General features: G+C 38.4%; 1 protein-coding gene across 1 annotated transcript in view; it reads right to left on the bottom strand.

Annotated features, from left to right (window-relative positions):
• The window catches only part of TMEM2 (transmembrane protein 2), a 41,103-nt gene that overhangs the window by 4,311 nt on the left and 16,200 nt on the right, over nucleotides 1-20,592 (bottom strand). The window contains exons 5-18 of the mRNA XM_008944215.1: nucleotides 19,934-20,122; nucleotides 16,879-17,048; nucleotides 14,244-14,453; nucleotides 13,641-13,846; nucleotides 12,533-12,602; nucleotides 9,713-9,841; nucleotides 7,924-8,012; nucleotides 6,503-6,634; nucleotides 5,976-6,011; nucleotides 5,123-5,278; nucleotides 3,179-3,356; nucleotides 2,469-2,684; nucleotides 1,552-1,763; nucleotides 839-1,024 (exon numbers count right to left, since the gene is read on the bottom strand). Of these exons, the coding sequence (XP_008942463.1) occupies nucleotides 839-1,024; nucleotides 1,552-1,763; nucleotides 2,469-2,684; nucleotides 3,179-3,356; nucleotides 5,123-5,278; nucleotides 5,976-6,011; nucleotides 6,503-6,634; nucleotides 7,924-8,012; nucleotides 9,713-9,841; nucleotides 12,533-12,602; nucleotides 13,641-13,846; nucleotides 14,244-14,453; nucleotides 16,879-17,048; nucleotides 19,934-20,122 (2,179 nt within the window). The remainder of the gene's footprint in view (nucleotides 1-838; nucleotides 1,025-1,551; nucleotides 1,764-2,468; nucleotides 2,685-3,178; nucleotides 3,357-5,122; nucleotides 5,279-5,975; nucleotides 6,012-6,502; nucleotides 6,635-7,923; nucleotides 8,013-9,712; nucleotides 9,842-12,532; nucleotides 12,603-13,640; nucleotides 13,847-14,243; nucleotides 14,454-16,878; nucleotides 17,049-19,933; nucleotides 20,123-20,592) is intronic.

Below are 20,592 nucleotides of genomic sequence, written 5' to 3'. Positions count from 1 at the left end.
ATAGTTCATGATTTTCAGAAGCAGATAAACTACAGTATTAACTTCTGCATCATTGTTCAATTTTTTTCAAGATATTTACAGTTTAATAGAGTTAGGAAGTCTCTACTGACATATCTGAAATTCCCAAGAATTAAATGAGACATCATAATGAGTGCATATGCTTTGAAAAGAACAGCCACTCCTCAAATAAATGGCTTGCAGACAACCAAATATAAACTGCAGAGCATAAACTTTTCCTTTTTTCTAATCTCAGATCTTCACAGACACCCAGCAATAACTCCTTGGATATTTACTTTACCCACCAGTACTGGACAATGTAATTGTACTCAAAGTTGACCACATCTTAAAGCTCTCAGAAGGATCTCAGTGGCCTCTGTTAGAAGTACTTTTGAAAGACAGACTAGGGCTTTCAAGTACTTTGAAAAGGCTGAAAACAGATCAGGATTTTCAGAAATACATTCTTCAAATGTTCTTGGAATAGAAATCTCCTATGAAATTTCCAGAATTTTCAGTTTAACAAGAAGGCACAAATTTTCTTTGACGACTTAAAAATTACTTCTTGAAAGACATTGCTCTGCAGCATGCTGGATACTACATTTTCCCCAGGCATAGGGTAGGAAACATCTGTGGAACTGTGATGCTCTTGGAAACGTATTTCAATGAGAATTACTGTATTTTGGAGATTGAAAGTCACAGAAAGTATTCTCTCAAATAGGCTGTGGGCCCCTTCACAACAGCTTTCCTCTTAATGCAGGTTATCTCAGCAACTGCTTTTAACACTATCAAACCGGAAATTTTAAACAACATCTTCCAAGAGGGTCTAGCTACAAGGAATTACCCAGTACTGTTGTCAAAGTAAAATCTGTTGTCTGATCGATTCTTTTCGAGCTCCACCATTGAAGACACAGGCACGTAGCGCTCCAGCTTGCTTGACATGGCAGATGACCGTCTTTGGAAGGTTTCCAATCCTATAGTAAATTCTGTATTTGGTTGATAACAAAGACCAACACGAATCCAGTCATTCCTGAAAACAAAATAAAATCTATGAATCACAGAACAAAATAAAATGTACAAACAGTTTAGACATTCACTAAACAGATCACTTAAAAAACAAGTAACAGAAACACAACACACTCCCAAACCGACAACCAGAAGGTTTTTCTTTCCCCTCTCCACACACAGTGTTTCACTAAATGTCAGTCTTGAGATGTGTTCACTTTCATATTTTAGACATTCAGTAAGTTTTTCTGACAACAAAATCAAGTATACTGAATTATTCAACTTCAGTTCTCTTCAAATTCACTATTTGCACATTTTGTTCTCCAAAGGATTTTCCTTAAAGACCCTGCACTAAACAAACGTCCAAGGTTAGATGCAGGTCTATTGCTTAATGTCATTCTTGTCATACTTTAGTAGTTGTGATTATGGAAAAAATACCAACGAAAGATCCAGCCTTACTGATAGCTGCAAACTCTTACGCATGCTAATTTTGGAGGATATTACTTCAGTTATTGTCTCACGGACCAATGACATGAAAGAAAGCAAACATACTTGTTGAAGTTAATGAGATAAAGATAGGTGACATTTGGAGCTTTTCCATTCCAATGTATTGTGTAGCCCTTTTGGAGCATCACTACTGGCTGGTATTGTTGGAAGGCAGCAGTTCTCTGATTAATACCTCGAAGAACCATTGGATTGGATGGGTACTCATCTCGTACAATACTCATGGAAAGATTTTGTCCATTCCAGGTTTGGACATAAACCTACATGATATTAAGGAGGATGACAAGACACAGGAAAGATTCAGACACTGTGCAAAAGGAAATGAAGTACTGAAGAATAAGCAGTCATTATTAATCAAAATGCTGCATTTGATTTTCTAAATTACAAAACACACGAATATCTCCTGAAGAAGAGCCCTATTAGAAAAACTATTGTAGTTTTTGCCTGTTTTACAGACAGAAAAGGGGAAGGAAGAGGAAAAAAATCCCCAAAATGTGGAGTAAGTTATGGTACTGGCCAAACTCATATTAACAGGAACCAGAAGGGAAATCAAATCTATTTGAAATTTGTATTCACAAGGTGGAATTCAACAGCTGTAAAAAAAAAAAAAAAAGGCACCCCCTGAAACCCACTCTGTGAAAAAAATATAGACAGAACTCCAGTGGAAGAAAAAGCAGATAAGGCTGGAAGTAGAACTCCTGGCATACATACGCATTTGGTTTTACCTTGCGGCACCTAATACTGTACTCCCAATTGCATGCCAAGGGGAACATGATACACACAACTAGCTGAGAAGTGCAATACGCATAAAAGTATTTTTAAAACATCAAAGATTTTAGAACTTTTTTTTTAAATCCAAAGATAGGTAAATACGTAGTTCTTACAATTCTCCCTGCCACCACAAGTTGTTCATACTTGTTTCATATTGGGATTTTCCCCAAGCAGAAAGCTACAAGAGTACTAGCCTGTGCATAGGTCCCACTGCAAACCACTCCACTCCATTCTGTAATATTAATGCATTTGGGGTGTTGTATCAAGTAATTATCCATTCTGCCCACGTAAGTATCTTTGTAGTCAGTCACTGAACCATCGAGATCATGGAATATTGAGTTCTTGTCACCATCCAGATCTCCTTCTTCAAACCAGGGACCAGGTTTTCCAAAGAAGGCTTTCAAAGAAACCTGGTAACAACAATAAAAATATTTGTTTATTAGTCCATGCTTTACCTGGGGAACAACACTTGCACACGTGCAGAAACAGAGGAATCTGACAAAGCTGATTAAAAACCTTACAGCAGGACATTGGAATCTTGAAAGCAGGTTATTGTGAGTTTTAGTAATAGGCTCAGGCCAGCTCTTGCTTCCGAACAGTGTTAATATGTGCAACTGAAAATTCATTACTAAGTATATACGAAACCTTAAAGAAAATGTTCATGGCTAATGCTAAAGCTGGAAGGACGAGATTGTTATTACAACATATCCTACATCTCCCTTGCTATTATTTTTTGCTTGGAAGACAAAGGATACACCTTGGATGACTTCCAACCAGAATAAAAACTCTGGAGTATGGATGAATGGAAAAGATGATCTAGGGACCTTGGATGTTTATTTTAAATACAGCAAGAAGAAAATAAACCTGTCTGCAAAAATAAAATAAATATTTGTAATAAACTTACATTTGGACCAAACTTCACAAGAGAAACGTTGTTTTTTGGTGTCATCTGCCACAGATTTTTCATCAGGAATCCAACTGCACTGGTAAATCTGTCTGGAGTTGGCACAAAGTTTTTGAATGTGCACTTGGTAAGGTGAATAGGGCCATCATAAATTTGAAAACCCCTGATTGGAAATGTCCTGTTAATGCAAGCATATATTTATAGCATCCTGTAAAAAAACCATGATAAGCTTGAATCGTTGTCAAATATACATTTATTCACAGATGAATCAGGAAAGCAATGTGAAGAGAATGACTTCCAGGTTAGACCTTAGTAAAGGAAATCTTGTTTCTGCACTTATCTAATGAGTCAAGAGTGTCCACAGACTGGAGGAAAGCAAATGCCATTTCTAACTTCAAGAAGGAACACCAGGGAACAGCAGGCTTGTAAGCCTCAGCATGGTCCCTAGGAAGGTGATGGAGCAGCTAATCCTGGAAACTATTTCAAGGCATATGAAGGACAAGGAAGTCATCAGGAGTCATCAGTGCAGATTCACCAAGGAGCAGTCATGCTTGACCAGTCTGATAAACTCCTGTGAAGAAATGACTGGCCTGGTAGCTAAGTGGAGATCAGTGGACATGGTCTACCTAAACATCAGTAAGGCCTTTGACACTGTCTCCCATAAGATCTTGAAATACGGGCTGGATGAGAGAACAGTGATGTGGACTGAAAGCTACCTGAATAGTTGGGTCCAGAGGCTGGTGGCATGAAGTCTACTTGGAGGCCAGTAACTAGTGGTGCACCCCAGGGGTCAAGACTGGGTTCAGTCTTGTTCAGAATCTGGGTGACGGCACTGAGTGTAGACTCAGCAAATCTGTAGAGGCCACAAAGCTGCAAGTAGCAGCTGATACACCAGAAGGTCTTGCTGCCATCCAGACAGACCTCAACAGGCTAGAGAAATGGACAGATGAGAACCTCATGCAGTTCAACATGGGGAAGTGCAAAGCCCTGCACCTAAAGGAGTAAAAACCCTATGTACCAGTGAAAAGGCAGGAGGTGTCCTGGGCTTCACTGGGAAAAGTGCTGCCAACAGATCAAGGGAATTGATCTTTCTCATTTCTTCAGTACTGGCGAGTCCAGACTTGTCTCAAGTACAGGACAGATGTGGAGCCGCTGGATAGAATCCAATGAATGGCCACAAAGGTGGCTAAGTGACTGGAGCACCTCTCCTAGGAACAAACATGAGGATACTCCAGACTCTCCAGCCTGGAGCAGAGAAGGATCAGGTGGGAATCTCATCAACATGTAAGAATCTCTGGAGAGAGGGTGCAAAGAGGATGGAGCCAGGCTCTTTCTAATGGTGCCTAGTGACAGGACTAGAGGCAATGGACACAAGGTGAAAACCACTTGGATGTTCCTCCTGAACGTAAGGAGAAACTTTTTCACTGTGAGGGTAACTAGGCACAGGTTACCCAGGGAGGCTGCGGAGTCTCTATCCTTGGAGATATTCTAAAGCCACCTGAACATGGTCCTGGACAAGCAGCCCTAGGTGGCTCTTCTTGAGCAAGGGAAACAGCCAAGATGAGCTCTAAAAGGTCCCTTCCAACCTCAACTGTTCTGTGCCTGTACTCAGCTAGACTGAATACCTCATTCCCTTTAGATGGCTAAGCAGCACAAAACACAGGGTGGTGCAGACCTACCTCACCCTTTTTTACTTATTCTGTGGCAACACTAGGACTTGGCACTATGTTAAACAAGCATTACAGCAAGACAGAGAGAAAAGAAAAGGATCATGGTCACAAATTGGGAACTGTAGTCTCTAGTCCTAAACTGACCCTTGAAATTCTTTTACTCAAAAGCTTTTTCCTTCTCTTTCCCAAGTCCAAATGTTGTTTAAGACTAAGGTTTCATTAAAGCGAATGTACCTTGTATCATTTCTACTCCCTTCACTCACCACGTACTCACCGGTTCCGGGGCAGAGTGCGCGCCTTGCTGTCTATTCCTCCCGTTCCTGCATACTTGTTTTGGCCGCCTGGAAAACCGTAATTTTTGCTCTCGCCTATGAACAGAGACTCAGATACCTCCTGGCTGGCACCTTCATCATTTGGGAAGCTCCCAGCACTATCAAAGCAACATCAGAGATAAGCTTTTAGCCAAGACTCTCCAGCAGAGGAGCACATTAAAGCATAGTCCTACTTCTGTAACAGTCCCCCTGAAGCAGAGCAGTCCAGACTTCATTTATAACACACAGAACAACTTAATCATTAATAGTATTACATGCTAACTGAAATGCCAGCAGAGAGCTGAGCATTAAATATTCTATCACCATAGTGCAGCACTCTTTTTTTTACAGCCCACTTTTGCAATCCTATAAATAGTTTGTCATAACCTAACTGGCAGCAATTTCACTTTACGACCTAAGTTGCTCAATTCATTTTTATTATAAAGACGACTTTGTGCCTGGTAAATGTTCATCTCCCCTTTCTTTTCCATTACACACTTTCAAATGTTAAGGAGGAAAATCAAAACTGCCTAAGGAATCATACAACACCAAAAATATGTGTTTAAACATAACCCTTCTGGTGAAGAGGCAGGAAATTGTGGTGTAAACTAAGCACAGGTTGAATTCAGGTGCAAGCATTAGCAGCTCTGTCAGTTTACAGCTTTTATAATATCATCTGCACCAGTGGAAATAGAACCAGGCCCAAAAATGAGAGTAGAGCCTTACAAAAGTATACCCGTTAATTTTTTTAGAAGGATGCATATTTTCTCATCTTCTAGGCAAGAAAAAAACAGAAGTGATTAACAGAGTACTCACCTAGCAAATGTTAAACCTATTCCATTGTCTGCAAATCTGAAAGAAAGTTCAAAGCTTCAGTCATGTTTTCCAGTTCTCCTGCAACAAGCTACTGCAATAGTACATTCTGCTACATAATGAAGAAAGCCTGAATTTTTCTACTAACGGAAACTAGAACAACCACCCACTTAACAACGCTTATAAAAATGCTGCTGTTAAAAAACAATCAAGTCATTTTCTACATATTTTAAGCAGGAGCATGAGAACTATGAGAAACCATAGATAGCTCAGTATAAATTTACTGTCTCCACCAACTTTCAGAACTCATTTTGTTGCATAATTTCTTTTCACTGTTTAAGGCAGGTTCTCATCTAATCACACAAAATTTTTGCATTTATAGCAGGATAGCATGAAAGCAGTTCAAGATATTGGGAAGTTCCTCAAGTTAAGCATTAATCTCCTCTTACAGCCATGTTGTAATGCACTTTCATAACCAAAGTTTCAGTGGAAACTTAACAGCCTGTGGCTGTTTGGTTCTGGATACCTACCCAGAGTTTTGAATGAGGATGTCCCCTCCCCTGACCCAGGCCCCATGGTCATTGTTTTTGAAGGAGATTAATCTGTCAATCAGGGCTGCAACTCGAGGCTTTTCAGGGTCTGCATCTTGATGAGGTCGAAACCTGGGACAGATAAAAACCCACTCACTCAGTATAAAACTACTGTTTGTTTTACATGTGCTATATACATCGGGCTGAGAGAGCCTGAAATATATACACCGTATCCTGATCACCCTCTAATTTGGATTTGCCCTGTCCACCACCAGAGGAGGAAGAGGAGAGCAGAAGAATGTTTGGTTTGACAGTCTCAGGCTTCTCCATTGATGTTTAGACACCTCCAGTTTGCTTCCATGTACAGTGATTAGTGGCCTCATGTAGTTAGCGCGAGTCATTATTTCTTTGGCTACTGTGAAACACGAACCTTGCCTCACGCACAGAATTCCTCACATGCTGTACTGATACCCTGTCAGCACACAACAGGTTCTCACAGGTCATTTTGCCCCTCACATATTCCTTGACTACCTGTTACAAGTAAATGAGGTAATCCACAAGGGTTATATGGGTTTTTTGCCAAAACTCTGAATGAGCGAGCTCATTCCCAAATAATGAAGTACTGAGCATTGCCAGAACTGGGAACTCTTCTGTCTGCATCTGCAACTATCAGTTAACTATCTTCATACTAAACACAGGTCATTCAGAAATAAGGGTATTATTATGAACCCTATTTCCAGTCTCAATGCTTAGTTGTCACAACAAAACACTGATGAATACAGTTATTCAATATTGTAATTTGACTACTATCCCAGGCTATTTTATTTGAAATTCAGGACAAGACTAGGCAAGCACAGTAAAACCTGGAATCTTGCCTCCATTATTTTGCCTCACTTTGTAAACTATAGAACATATAGTTGATTGTACTACCTCTACAAATAACCTCCAGTAAAACTGTACCACTGAGCTATGACCTCAAAAGTCTAGAAGATACAGCAGGAAGCATTCAGTAGTACGAAAGGCAAGGGGATGTATTACTTGGCTCTTTAAGCTGTTTTTGAACAATTATTTATAACTCAGTCATAAATCAGATGACTAGATTTTAAAGTAAGACTTTACTTTTACCAGATAATACTTCAAGTGTGACAGTAGAGCACAGTTAAAATGATGTCTTCTAAGAGACTGCAAACTAGCCTGAACAAGGGCTCAGAAGAAAGAGCCAGGTCCTTTAAAGCACATCATGGTCTTTTGTTCACAAAACAGATGAACAAATGAGGGAAAAAAAAAACACCTATGGACTTATTGTTTGGTTATTACTTATAGATAAATACATTTGGTTTAAAATGTTTTCCTCAAGTGAATGTAAGAGCAACCTCACAACTTTGCCACTTTCCACTCAATTGAAAGGCAGTATCCTTTACCTTGCATTGTTGTCCAAACAAAGATATTCTCTGGGATCATCCATACTAGCGTTAGTTGTTTTAACACCCTTATCAATGAACAAACCAGCCTGAAACATGCAAGGAAAGAGAATTCATATTATCCAAAACAAAAGATAGATAAATATTAAATTTATAAAATTTAATCTTTACATTGTATTTAATAGATGTGCTAGAAAGTCTTAGAACTTTCAGTTTAGTCTTAACTGACTTACTGTTTAAGCAAAAACCAGCATCTGTCTCTGCTAATTTGGGCAGCAGAAAAGAATTGCCTGGGATTACAAAAAAAAAAAAAAAAAAGTAATGGATTCATTTCAGACTTGTTTCACAACATCTAGCTATTTGAGGTTTTACACTTATTTCCAGATGCTGATCTCAAAAATATGGAAGCCAATCCTGTGGTGAATTCAAAGTATCCTCATGAACAGATAAAAAACTCCAACAAAAAAACACCCCCCCCCTCAATCAACCAACCAAACAAAAAAAAAGCACTGTGAAAAATGTTTTGTATTTCACTTTGAAACTAAAATTCCTTCACCACTGAAGCTGATTTTTGCCCAAGCAATCATCGACTTAAAACTCAATAATCCAATATGAAATTTTACTTGAGAAAACAGAAGCTGAAGGGAACATTTCTACTACTTCATCTGAATTAGCTACACAAATACCTGCAGCTACTTCCACCTCTGACCTAAATTACAAATGAGTGCTCCTACATGAGGAGATCCTCATACCTGCTAGTGGAGTTTGCTCTTTTGACACGGAATTTTAGCAAACAAACTGCCACCCTTGTTTAAAGGTAGTATGAGCCACAAAGCTGAGAAAAACTTTTTATTTACAACACACTTTTGTATTTGCTACGTTTTAATTCCATTCTGAACAAGTGCCCTATGGTTCCAAACACACTGCTAACAAAACTTTCATACAACAGTGCATCATTTCATGGTTTCCTAGACACCCATCTACCAAGTAAAATCAGTTTCACTTGGTAAAAAAAAGTCCAGTATTGGTCCTGAACTTCATTACGTAAATCCCAAACACAAATTAAGAAAGTTAGGTGGCTTTGTAAATGTTGTTTTTATATTTATATCTATATAATATCTATCTATCTACATACACAGAGAGCAGCTAGATTAAAAATGAACTAATTAAAGGACTTTAACTTCACTTAGCTGAATGTGGAAAAGATACTGAAGTCACATAAATGAAACAATACTGAATACTTGTATCTAGGCTGAGAACTCTTTAACAAAAAACTGCTGCCAATGGCTGAGTTTTGAAGGCAACCTGGGAGCTTAATCTCTAGTCAGAGATTATGCCATCATGTGCAAACACCTGAGTTACTATATAGTAGAGACTCAGGAAAACAAGTGACAGCTATTCCAGGAAGCTATCAGATAAATCACAACAGTAATAATCTTTGATGCTTCAAGGGTCAGTTTTCTTCATCACAGAAAACAATACCATCAGTGAGAGAGTAGCATCTGAAATGCTACTTCTGAGAGAATGTGTTTCATTAGAAATATCAACTGATTGCAGTTGTTTGTGCCTTACAAGGATATTAACACAGTGAATACTCAAAACATGGCAAGAAATTACATATATGCTGATTATACACCATTCTACAACACCCAGACAGAATCTGCTCAATTCATGCAGCTCAAATACAGCATAAATCCAACACCTTAGTAGTTTAAAATGTAAACAGACAAGTTCCAATATAGAATAATAACAAATAAAGAATGTTTTTTTTAATTAACTAATACAGTACCTTAAAATTAGAATGAACCCTGTTGTTATAGAATATGCCTAGGGGTGTAAGCTCTGACTTAGTTTCAATGCCCAAACCATGAGAATCTCCTGTTGCAACCCTGTGGAATAAATACCATATTCCAGCATCCTGCAAGTAAGAAGAGAATGATGTTACTTGTAAATGAGTCTGATACTACTGTCAGTGCTGATGTATCTAATCACAAAATATATGCATGCTAACTTGAACTTGGATATTTTAGGTGTGGAAGCAGATAGGAACAGAGCCCACATCAACTGTGCACAATGAAATATATTTTTCAAAATAAAGTATCCAAACAACTGACAAATGAGAAAGTAGGACTTTGCAACCAAGCCTATAGTCTAGTGAATAATGTGCACTAACAAGTGTCCTGCTTCTCTGTGAAGCCATGTAACATCCCACATTTAAGATCCTCTAGTATTTCAAACCAGTCAAGTATCACAGGTAATTGAATTTTTGCATTTGAGTTAAATTTCATCACACACACTGGATTTTCCAGGAAAATCATACCATTTACAGTAAAATACTCAATACCCCTCCTCTCCTGACTGTTACATTCTGACTAAGGTTTGTTCATCTCTGCTTACATCAGAATTTAATGACAACGAAAAAAACCACAAGAGCTTTCAGAAGGAAAAAAAGCACATCAAGAGGTCTGGCCAGTTCAGAGCACTGTGCCAATAACATGCAGTAATAATTTCAGCATCAGCATCTGCTCATTTTCTCCACTTCTTCAACATCCCTGCCCTTAAAGAAGCTGGTTATCTGTTAAATGAGACCTATAAAAAAGCTCCCCTTTCAGCCACATCTGGTTTCACAAGAGGTGGCATCCCCACAGCACCTGCAGAGCAGATACCTTTAAATATGAAAATTTTTGCCTCACCTCATGCTCTGTGCCCTTGTAAAAGAAAAAAAAAAAAAAAAAAAATCTTTGCAACAAGGCACATTAAAGGGTTAAAGAGTAGCTAAAGAAGCCCTGCATACAGAGCGCTCAATCTCTTGAAAAATAGTCATCATCTTCCTGTTCAAGAAACAGGGATAAAGCCAATTCAGTCTGTCTTAGATGATCTAATGAATTTCACTCTGAAAATATACCGATTTTCAAAACAGTCCTGAAAATTCTGCTTCTCAGTAACATATTCCCATCCGTAATGATGACACACTTGGACATTTCTGGTGATTAATAATTCCAGAGCAAATGTGGATGTTCCATTAATAAAAATACCAACATCTTACTTCATATATAATTAAATACAGCTCCGTGCTTGGCAGACTCAAGTAATTTTTATCCAAAACTCATCCCAATGCTTGGAAAAAAAGTTTAGCAAACTTAAAAGCTCCACAATCACTTGCAAGCATTCAGAAAAATTATATTCCCCCTATATACAGCTCAAACAAACAAACAAAAAAAACAGCTATTGCTGATACACCCTCACAATAGACATCAGTGTATAATGAAGGAACTGGGGGGAAAAGCAATGGAATTGTTTTACTTGCCTGTGAACTGCTATAGCTTATATCAGCAAAACCCCTACAATAAAGAGCTTGTTTCTGAAATGCAATGAGCTGTAATCCCTTATACTAATGTATTTATATGCAAGCAAGGGATGTATATTGGAGTGGCAAAACTGTAAGATACAGAAATACCTGCTCTGCCCACACACATCCTGGTAACAAAAGGAAGTGACATTTACTGGGATACGCTACAGAGGCAGAAAAAGACCTCATAGGTTTTAAGCACTAAGCCAAGAAACCTGCTTCCTCTAACTCAGTCTACAATGCCAAAACATAGTAAAGGAACATTGCATAAAGCAGACAAAATGGAAATACACTGCACTGGGAAAAGAACTGGTTCAATTCAGTGTGTCCAGATCTTTCCTCGTGGTAGATATTCAACCAAGAAAGCCTGTCCAAAAAAAATCCCCAACCAACCAAAAAACAAAAGTGCCAGGCCATCTATATACTCTAGGTGTTTAAACTCACTTAAGTATTTTCAATCCTGTTCTAAGAATAACAGTTTATTATGTATTCTGTACCTAAGAATACACTGACACACTCATATTCTGCTTTCAGCACTGCAGCCTTTGCTGGCTCAACAACAACAGGCTCTTTCCTGCTTTCCATTCCCACTGGTCTCTTCAGAAGAATCTCCTCAAAGCCATGAACACCTCTGCCTCTCATCCAGTGCAGAACAGACTCCAGACCCCTCCTCAACAACACACACCCAGTATTTCAGCTACTTTGCAAACAGTTGTGACAGATCTGCACTAATACAAGGGTCAGAACAAGTAAAAGCATATCAGCACTCAATGACGGGAAACAAATGACTAACAACTGACAATAAAAGTGTTTTAGCTGTTTCTCTGACAATTAACATTTTTTGTAGTCATTTTTCATTCCAATGACCACAGCTATGAAGACAAATCTGGCAGAGCAGTCACACAGTAAGCTCACGACAACCTACAGGAAAATACAGAAGCATTAATAAGAAATGCACTAGTTCTTTGGAAACAAAATAGTTTATTTGTATTGACAGTATTCTTAGGTCTACTAACTGAAAAGAGGAAAAGAACTCCCATATTCCAGCCAGAACAAAGATTTTTGGCACCTCTTAAAGGCACCCCTAAACAAAACCTGCACTTCTGACAGCAATATGTTGCCAAACATAAAAGTAACTTATCCATCTATAAAATAAAAAAAAAAAAAAATTGTATGTATTTTTGGCAGTGTAAATGTTACAGGTTTTACAAACACCAGTGGCATGAGCACTTTGTGTTGAACTACATCCATATGCCTCACCTGTGAACCTGCTGCTGCATTATTTATAAGATGATTGTTGGGATGAGAAATCCAGAATGTTGAAACTGCCCTGAAATATTATTCAGAAAGAAGTTATTATGGAAAAACTCTTGCTCCCACAGAAACATATGCCCTCTGTAACACGCACATCAGAAACAGCTAAACTGATGTCTGAAGTCACGACTTCACATATGAAAAAATCAAACACTCCCTGCATTTTGAAGTCAAAAATACTTTTTTTTGTAGTTCAATGCATAGTAATTCATTGTACGTTTTTCAGATACTCCAGGTCATGATAAACTGTTTTAATAAGATGCTGTAAGAGCTTAATTGTATGCAGAAAAACTAGCAGTGATGGTTGAGAATGTGCATGCCTTTACACAAAACTAAAGATGCAGCCTGAAGAGTATACTGAACAAGTCTCACAAGGAACAACAATATTTGTAGAAATAACTTATTTTTTCTCATTAATAAAAGACTAAATGATTTTTTTTAAAAAAATACCACTACTATTCAAACTACATAAGGTGTCTGCATTCATTACAGAATCACAGAATGTTAGGGGTTGGAAGGGACCTCCAGAGATCATCGAGTCCAACCCCCCCTGCCAGAGCAGGACCATCTAATCTAGGGCAGGTCACACAGGAACGCATCCAGATGGGTCTTAAAACTCTCCAAGGAAGGAGACTCCACAACCTCCCTGGGGAGCCTGTTCCGGTGCTCTAGAACCACTGTAGTGAAGAAGTTCTTCCTCATGTTGAGGTGGAACTTCCTGTGCTCCAGTTTGTGCCCATTGCTCCTTGTCCTATTGCAGGGCACAACTGAGAGGAGGTTGCCCTTTCCTTTCCGACACCCAGCCTGCATATATTTATACAGATTAATTAGACTCCCCCTAAGTCTTCTCTTCTCCAGACTAAAAAGCCCCAGGTCTGTCAGCCTCTCCTCATAAGCCAGGCGTTCCAGTCCCCAAATCATCCTCATAGACCTTCACTGGACTCTCTCATTAAATGATACAAAAACGTTCCCATTCGTAGATTGTCAAAATATCATCAGCAATTTAACTGCTGTAGCTAGTTTGGTTTTACTTTTTCCATCATGAAATACTCACATGCAGTCTGTGGCTGGCACTGGGACATAACTTCCATACACTTTATCCCTAATACCAGTACACATACTGCTGTTTCTGTCTGTAGGAAGAAGAGTGCCTGGTTTTGTGACTAGCCCAAGATTGTGGAACAAAGTATTCCTCTGCTCAATGCCATCTTCTGTGAAGAAACAGTGACCTAGTGTGTCATAGCCAATGGTGTCCTTTATCTGCAGAAATACAAGTTCATTATGTCAGTAGCAATAACACTTCGTCAGATTTATTTGACAAGTACCATCTAGTTTTACTATCTTGCCCCAGCTGCAGAGTGAAGCTTCAGTATCAGCAGTTCAAATGATCTAAGCAAACAGTTTCATTTATCCCTTACAAACACATTACTGTGTCTGGAAAACTAAGCTGCCTGGAAGAATCTGAAAAAAATGGACTATGAGATCTGTTATAAGTAAGTCACTGTTTGCACTTGTTCCTTTATTTGTTGCAATATTTTTTTTTTAAAGCCCATGTTGCTAAGCATTAAACTTGAAGAAGGGAGGGGACTATTTTTGATCTAAATGTTCTTTATAGCATTTATTTCAACACAGCGTGTTTTACTCTCCTTGTACCTACCAGCAAGCCATTAGTTGCATGAACAGTCACACATCTGGAAAAACAGTGATGAATGGAAAGACCTTCCAGGTAAGTCTTAAAACGATAACCTCCTTTTTCATCCACATCCCCACACAGGTGAAAGTGAACAGGGTAACTTCCAATCTGCTGCTGGCCCATTTGCTTCAATTCCACATAGGAGAGATGCACAGATGTAAAATTCTTCAAAATCTAAAAATATAATGAGTAGTCCATAATGAATAACCAATTACTTGCTTTCTAACCAATGAAAATTTAAGTTAATACAGGATATATACCAGATGTAGAGTGTTAGACGTACACAGTTATCACAGACAAACTCAAACTGTTGTAACTATTGTTAATGTCTTCCTCTACATCCTGCCTTACAAAACATTATCCTTCATAAATAAGTGTAAAAGCTAAATCTCCACATGGCTAAACCAGCAATTTTCACCAGGTGTGTTGCAACACTTTACTGTTTGGTCTTTACCAGCTGGTGTGTTAAATATTCTTTACATAGAATCATGTATTGTCCAGAAAAACAGAATTCACCCACATCAGGGCCTGTCTATACTGAAGCTCAACCAAGATAGCCCAGCTGTGTCAGGCTTAGCTGAACAAAATTACAGAATAATACAGATTCAAAGGAACCCGTTGAGATACTTGGTCCAATCACCAGCTTAGCACAGAGTCAGCTTAAAGTCAGCATATTGCTCAAGGAGTACGTCTGGACACAGAGATGCTCCTACAAGTTAATTGTTTCTTCCCTTTTGTTTTCCTTATCTCTATGCAGAATTAGCATGCAGCTCCAAGAACTCCTGTGGTCTCTCTAAGCCACTTCCATTGTCTGAACATAGCAACAAGATCCCTCCTTTCTGCCTTCCTCACATCAAACAAGGTTTGTTTTCTCAGCTCCTTGTACTCTTACACACCATCTTCACTGGACACACCCCAGTGTATGTACATCTTTATTGCACTGGAAATCTAAAAGCGGACACCACACTCCAGATGAACTTATTTATTAAGAAAGACATGAAATTGCCTTCAGAATCATACAAGTCCACAGTACCATTACCTAAAGAAAAGAAAAAGCATAATGGCGCTGTATGAGTAACAGAGGAAAGGAAAGCAGAAGTATCTTCTTCCACTTAACCTGCTATGGCAACAGAAACAAACTGGAATAGACGAACTGCAGGGAGCTGAGAAATTTTGTATGTTATTTCATTAACTTATCTGTACTGGGTGTTTATCAAAATTAACCATTTTCATATCTAATTTGTCCTCTAGGGAAATCAGTAGTACAGATTACATTTTTCCCCTCCTCTAACTGCACTCCTAAGGTCTCTATGCCTCAAATACAGATGGGCAGTCAAAACGAGGCATCCCTGAGATCTCTGCCTGTTTAACATTTAAAAGCAATAATGCAGTTGTGAAACTACAAATCAATGCCTCTCCTCACTGCCACTAAGCCTCGTTTATGCTACCGTCCCAGTGACTAGGAAAAAAGTCCAGGATGATCAAAACCCCCAAGGCCATTAACATTTGCTAGTGCCTAAGCTCCCTCTGTTTGAGCATGTAAGATTAACATAAACTAAAAATGCTTTTAGTGCTGAAGTCTAGGTTTGGCAGCCAACACTCAGCTACTCTGAACAGTCTCCTGGGAACAGTTTAACAACTTTGATGACTCAAAATGTTTGTTTTATCTTCTATCTTCCAGACATTTGAGGGGTCTGCTGTATTTGTGCTATTGTGAAAATTAAGGTCATGCTTTGGAGGACTCACAGCCTGCCATTATCTTCTTTCATTACATTATTTTAAGCACAAAAGAATGCCTTGAGCCCACCTACTTCTCTTCCACAAAACAAATGGGAAAGATTGTAATTTCTTTCCCACCACTATAAAATTAAAATCTGCATCTATGTATGTTAGAAAGAGATTTAAACTGTGACCAGCACATAATGAGCACAAATACATTTGCATTTAAAATACATGGTCTCAAACTTCTCCAGCATCAGTGAAGAGGTGATTACACTGTTGCTCAACCCTTTCATCTAAAAACATAAGTGAATTAGAGTTTAAATACTAGTTTCTGTAATACTTCTTTCCCTCAGACTCTTTATGTTTATGGTAATACAAGAAATTAGTTGTTTCCTTCACATAAACTTAGTACTTCCAACTTTTAAAAAAATAAATAAAATCACCATGGTTCCAACGGTTTTTTGTTCTCCATGCCCTTCTAGTGCCCAGACAAGGCAGTTCTCTGGGATTCAATGCTCATCAGTTGCGAGGTGAGGGAGAAAGGCAGTGAAGGGAGGGAAGATAGAGAAAAGGGAGACCAAACCTTATTCTGGATGCATGTGCATGGACGTCACTTGTAATGTTTCATCCCTACCATGTACCATTGCAATATATGCTGTATATTTCTACCACATTTTGTGCATCCTTCCTCCGATTCTACAGACTACATCTAGATGAGTTAAATCTAATTTGGGAAAGCTGAGATGAAGTACTTTCTACTCAAAGCAGCTGTAGGAATTTATGTTCTTTAAGTTAATCTCTCAAAGTTTAGCATCAGACTTTTTGTCCTCAGTATGCTTTTAAATGACAGAAAGCTATTTTAAAATGTCTTTCAGACCTTGATATGTCCACCAAATGTGTCATAATTGAAGAATTGACAGTCCTTTTCACGATAGCAGGTATTCTCTGTCTCCCCCTTGATCAAGATATTCCTTGTAAGAACTCCGACTTCTGCCCTCATGTCCACTCCATCAATAATTTCTCCTATATGAGGAAACTGAGGATTTTCTGTCCAAAAAGAGTTTTGAAGGGAAAGAAAAGAAAAAAAGTTGTCATTGATTAAAAACAAAACCAAACTTATTTTATATAAGCAAGTTAACTGCAGCAAACCCAATGCATTCTGATATTTTCATATGCTCTCTTCTTTTTCTTACACTAAGGCACCCAAAAAGTACAAAACTGTTAGACGATAAACATTAACCCAGATAACACGAAGCAAATTCCCCTCTTTCAGACTGCAGCTGGCTCAGTGATAGTTGAGCATCTAGCAGGATGATGAATCAAGTATGCTACTCCATGTTTCCTCCCAAAACAACATGCTGTCTATGTATTCTTCATTTGTCTAAGACAAGTAAGCCTAAACAAATCCCAACATTTCATTTGCAAGTGCATCTTAATTTCAGTTCAACAGTAGTTTTTGAACAGAATGGATAAAAAAATAGAAGTTGAAATTAATCCCATGTATCTAGAAAGCATTTAATAAACAACGATGCATATTTACTTTAAAAGAAAAGATGCTGGGTGCTTCATCTGTTCCTAAAAATGAAGAACTGAAAATTAGGCCAAAACACCTTTAGAAATTACTGTATTCATCACCCTCTGGAATAAAGAAAGATTTGCTTTCCTAATGAAATTTACTCATTCCTAGACAGCTACTCTGAGGACACAAACTATAATTAGGGAAAACACCATACTCTAGTTTTACAGTATTCTTTAAAGAAAAAAAACCAATCAATTTCTTATTTTTCTATACAAACTGAGAGAAGTATCTGGTCCTGTAAACCTTAAAAATCTATTTATGCAATTATTTTTTTTAAAAGATTTTTCCCCGTGGGTTTTTATTTCCATTTATTGATTCCCTGAATACAGACTGTCACTATCCCCTCAGAGCTTAAATGAAGCGTAAACAGGTCATGACCGCAATATGAAGTGGAACCAAGAGTGGTATTAATGCTATACCTGCTGTAAAGGATTTAAAAACACAATAGATGTCTGTAGATGGGACTGCATTCATCTCTTTCAAGGCTTACCTATTCCCTATACTTGACTAGCATACATAAATCAAGCTAAGAAAGAGTAACTAAACCTCCTACAAAACAATACTTTTACTATGAAGGGGCCAAAATATCTAAAAACTTTGAAAAAATTCAAAGAGTCATTTCAAAAGATGGAAAGTTCTTCAGTATTTCAAGTTTGCCATTCCACAGAAAACACATTCTTTGTGGAACATGTACACAGGGTGGTTTGGGGACTTTTTAAACAGTATCCGTTGCCATGTAAAAGGAAACTTTACACTGGAGGTGAAAAATACCCAAGATGGCCCAGATCACCTCGTTTTAAAGATTATTTGTATGGGTTCATAGAATCATAGAATCATTTAGGTTGGAAGAGACCTTTAAGATCATCCAGTCCAATCATTAATCATACAGCATTCTTAAAAAAAGCCAAGATTTTGTATTTTATGCCATATAATTTTTTTTAAAATCCCTCAGAAGTTACTGCTCTTTCACAGTACATGATTTTTGAGATGAAACAGAGTTTGCATACACACTATTCAGTTATGACAAAAACTGTCTTAAACTTCATACTGCAACCTTCAAGTTAAGTTTGCTATCTAAAATATTGTGCTCAATTACAAACAAAATGTGAGACACTCAAGAACAAAGGCCAGAAAATTTCATGCTCTAAGTCAGCTCCGTGGCTTCTCACAAACTCATATATTCTCTTGAGGTGTGATAAGGTGAACTGAGGTAGGATTTTCTCCTATCTCTGTCTTCACAACAGAGTAAAATGTATATGACCCATGCTAACTAATGCTGTGGGATGCAAACTGCACTGTGAAGTGGGCATTCAAACTGACAGCCCCTTAAGACACAGGGGCAAGAGGAGAGTTTGAGGCCACTGACAGAAAACTTCTCAGAATGGAGAAAGAGAAGAGTCTTCTGAAGAGGAAGCTGCACCATACAGAGGTGAAAGGGACAAAACCAGACCCTGAAGAGCAGTGATGGGCTGCTGAAACTAACTGTGCAAAATAACACTAGTTATTTTGTGCTGCAAACTGATGTGGGAGCCCACCAGAAGGGAGCAAGAGGGGCAGCTCAAGACCTGAGGCTGCTGGACCACTGAGGAAGAGAGCACTGGCTTGGAGAGGCACTAAGCGACAGAGGGAAAATAGATGCCAGCAGAGCCAAGGAGCCAGTCCCACAGGAGGCTCTTGTGAAGTCAAGTAGAATGACTCAGTTAATGAAAAAGGAAACTGATAACAACATGCATGACCATTTTGCATGCATCATGCCCAAGGGAAAAACATACTGCAACTACTCAGGGATATCCTGTGTAAGCAGAGGCTTGGAGTGTCATTTATTTCATAACCATTTTACTGGTAAGGGTGGGGGAGGGGGGAACTAAGGAAAATGGAGAAAAAAGACAGGTTCAAAGATTACCATTTTCACACACACCCCCTTTTTTTTCCCCCCTCTTTTCTCCTTTTTTAACAACAAGAAAAAAATAACCCTTCAAAAGGTGGGAAGGGCACTAAAGACAAAGGAAATGGCAGTGACTTCAACAACCACTCAAGGATGTATAAAAAGAACTAGTGAAAAACAGAAAGGAGCCAAGGAAGGAAAACAAGCATAATCCTCTTGGAAGAAAATTAAAACATTCAATGAACCTAGGAAGAAAGGAGAAAGAAAAGTTAGTATAGTAAGCTAACCTGATATTATACAGAGCAACTTTATAGCAATGAGAAGCACATATTCCTGTATAACGTCAACGAACGAAGACAGGGATAGGTGAACAGGCTGTTCTCTCCACTGCTCCCACTGAACACTACTATGTATAGTATCACAAATATGTATTTCACACTAAGCTTCAAGTGGTGACTGCTCTCCTACCTTTGACTTTGACCTGATGCTTGGTACACTCTGGGCAGGGAAGGAGGGTGAATTCCTCTGTTTGATACATTGAATAGTCTGTGCTTGCAACCACAATCCGGTCTCCAGGCTCCCAACTACTAGCATCATCCAGAAGATTCAGTATCACTCCACCTACAGCTTCCACCTGGAAGCCTGAAATTGGGACACCTAATTAAATAAAAAACGAAACCATAATTAAACACAATATAAGATTATATTTCCCATTATATGAAACCATCTCCAAGAAGATACTAGTAAGAAATGTGTGAAATTTCAGAAGCTTCAAAGCCCTGTAAAGTGCAGTTCTGCTCTGAAACATGCCATTACAACCTGCTTATTTGGTGGATCTCAAATAAAGCAAATGGGAAAGAGGGAACTAATAGTGGCTGGAAAAAGAAAATCTATGATTTTTAAAAAAAAAAATTAACAAATCCTAATACATGTGACAATGAACTGTAGGTCCAGCTACCTCTACTTGTTTCAAGTGACATTTTTCTGCCATTTAAAACTCTACAGATGTAATCACGGACCTGGCAAAACAAAGAAAGGAGACTTTCCTTTTTATTCACAACTAATAAAACTTTAGCAGGTTAAATTAAACACACATGCTAATTCAGTGCTTTGTGATATATATTTGC

Source organism: Merops nubicus, unplaced genomic scaffold (genome assembly GCF_000691845.1).
Source record: "Merops nubicus isolate BGI_N331 unplaced genomic scaffold, ASM69184v1 scaffold3887, whole genome shotgun sequence".
NCBI classification, from domain to species: Eukaryota; Metazoa; Chordata; class Aves; order Coraciiformes; family Meropidae; genus Merops; species Merops nubicus.
Note: the sequence above shows the minus strand (reverse complement) of the source record. Positions and strands in the feature narration are given on the sequence as shown.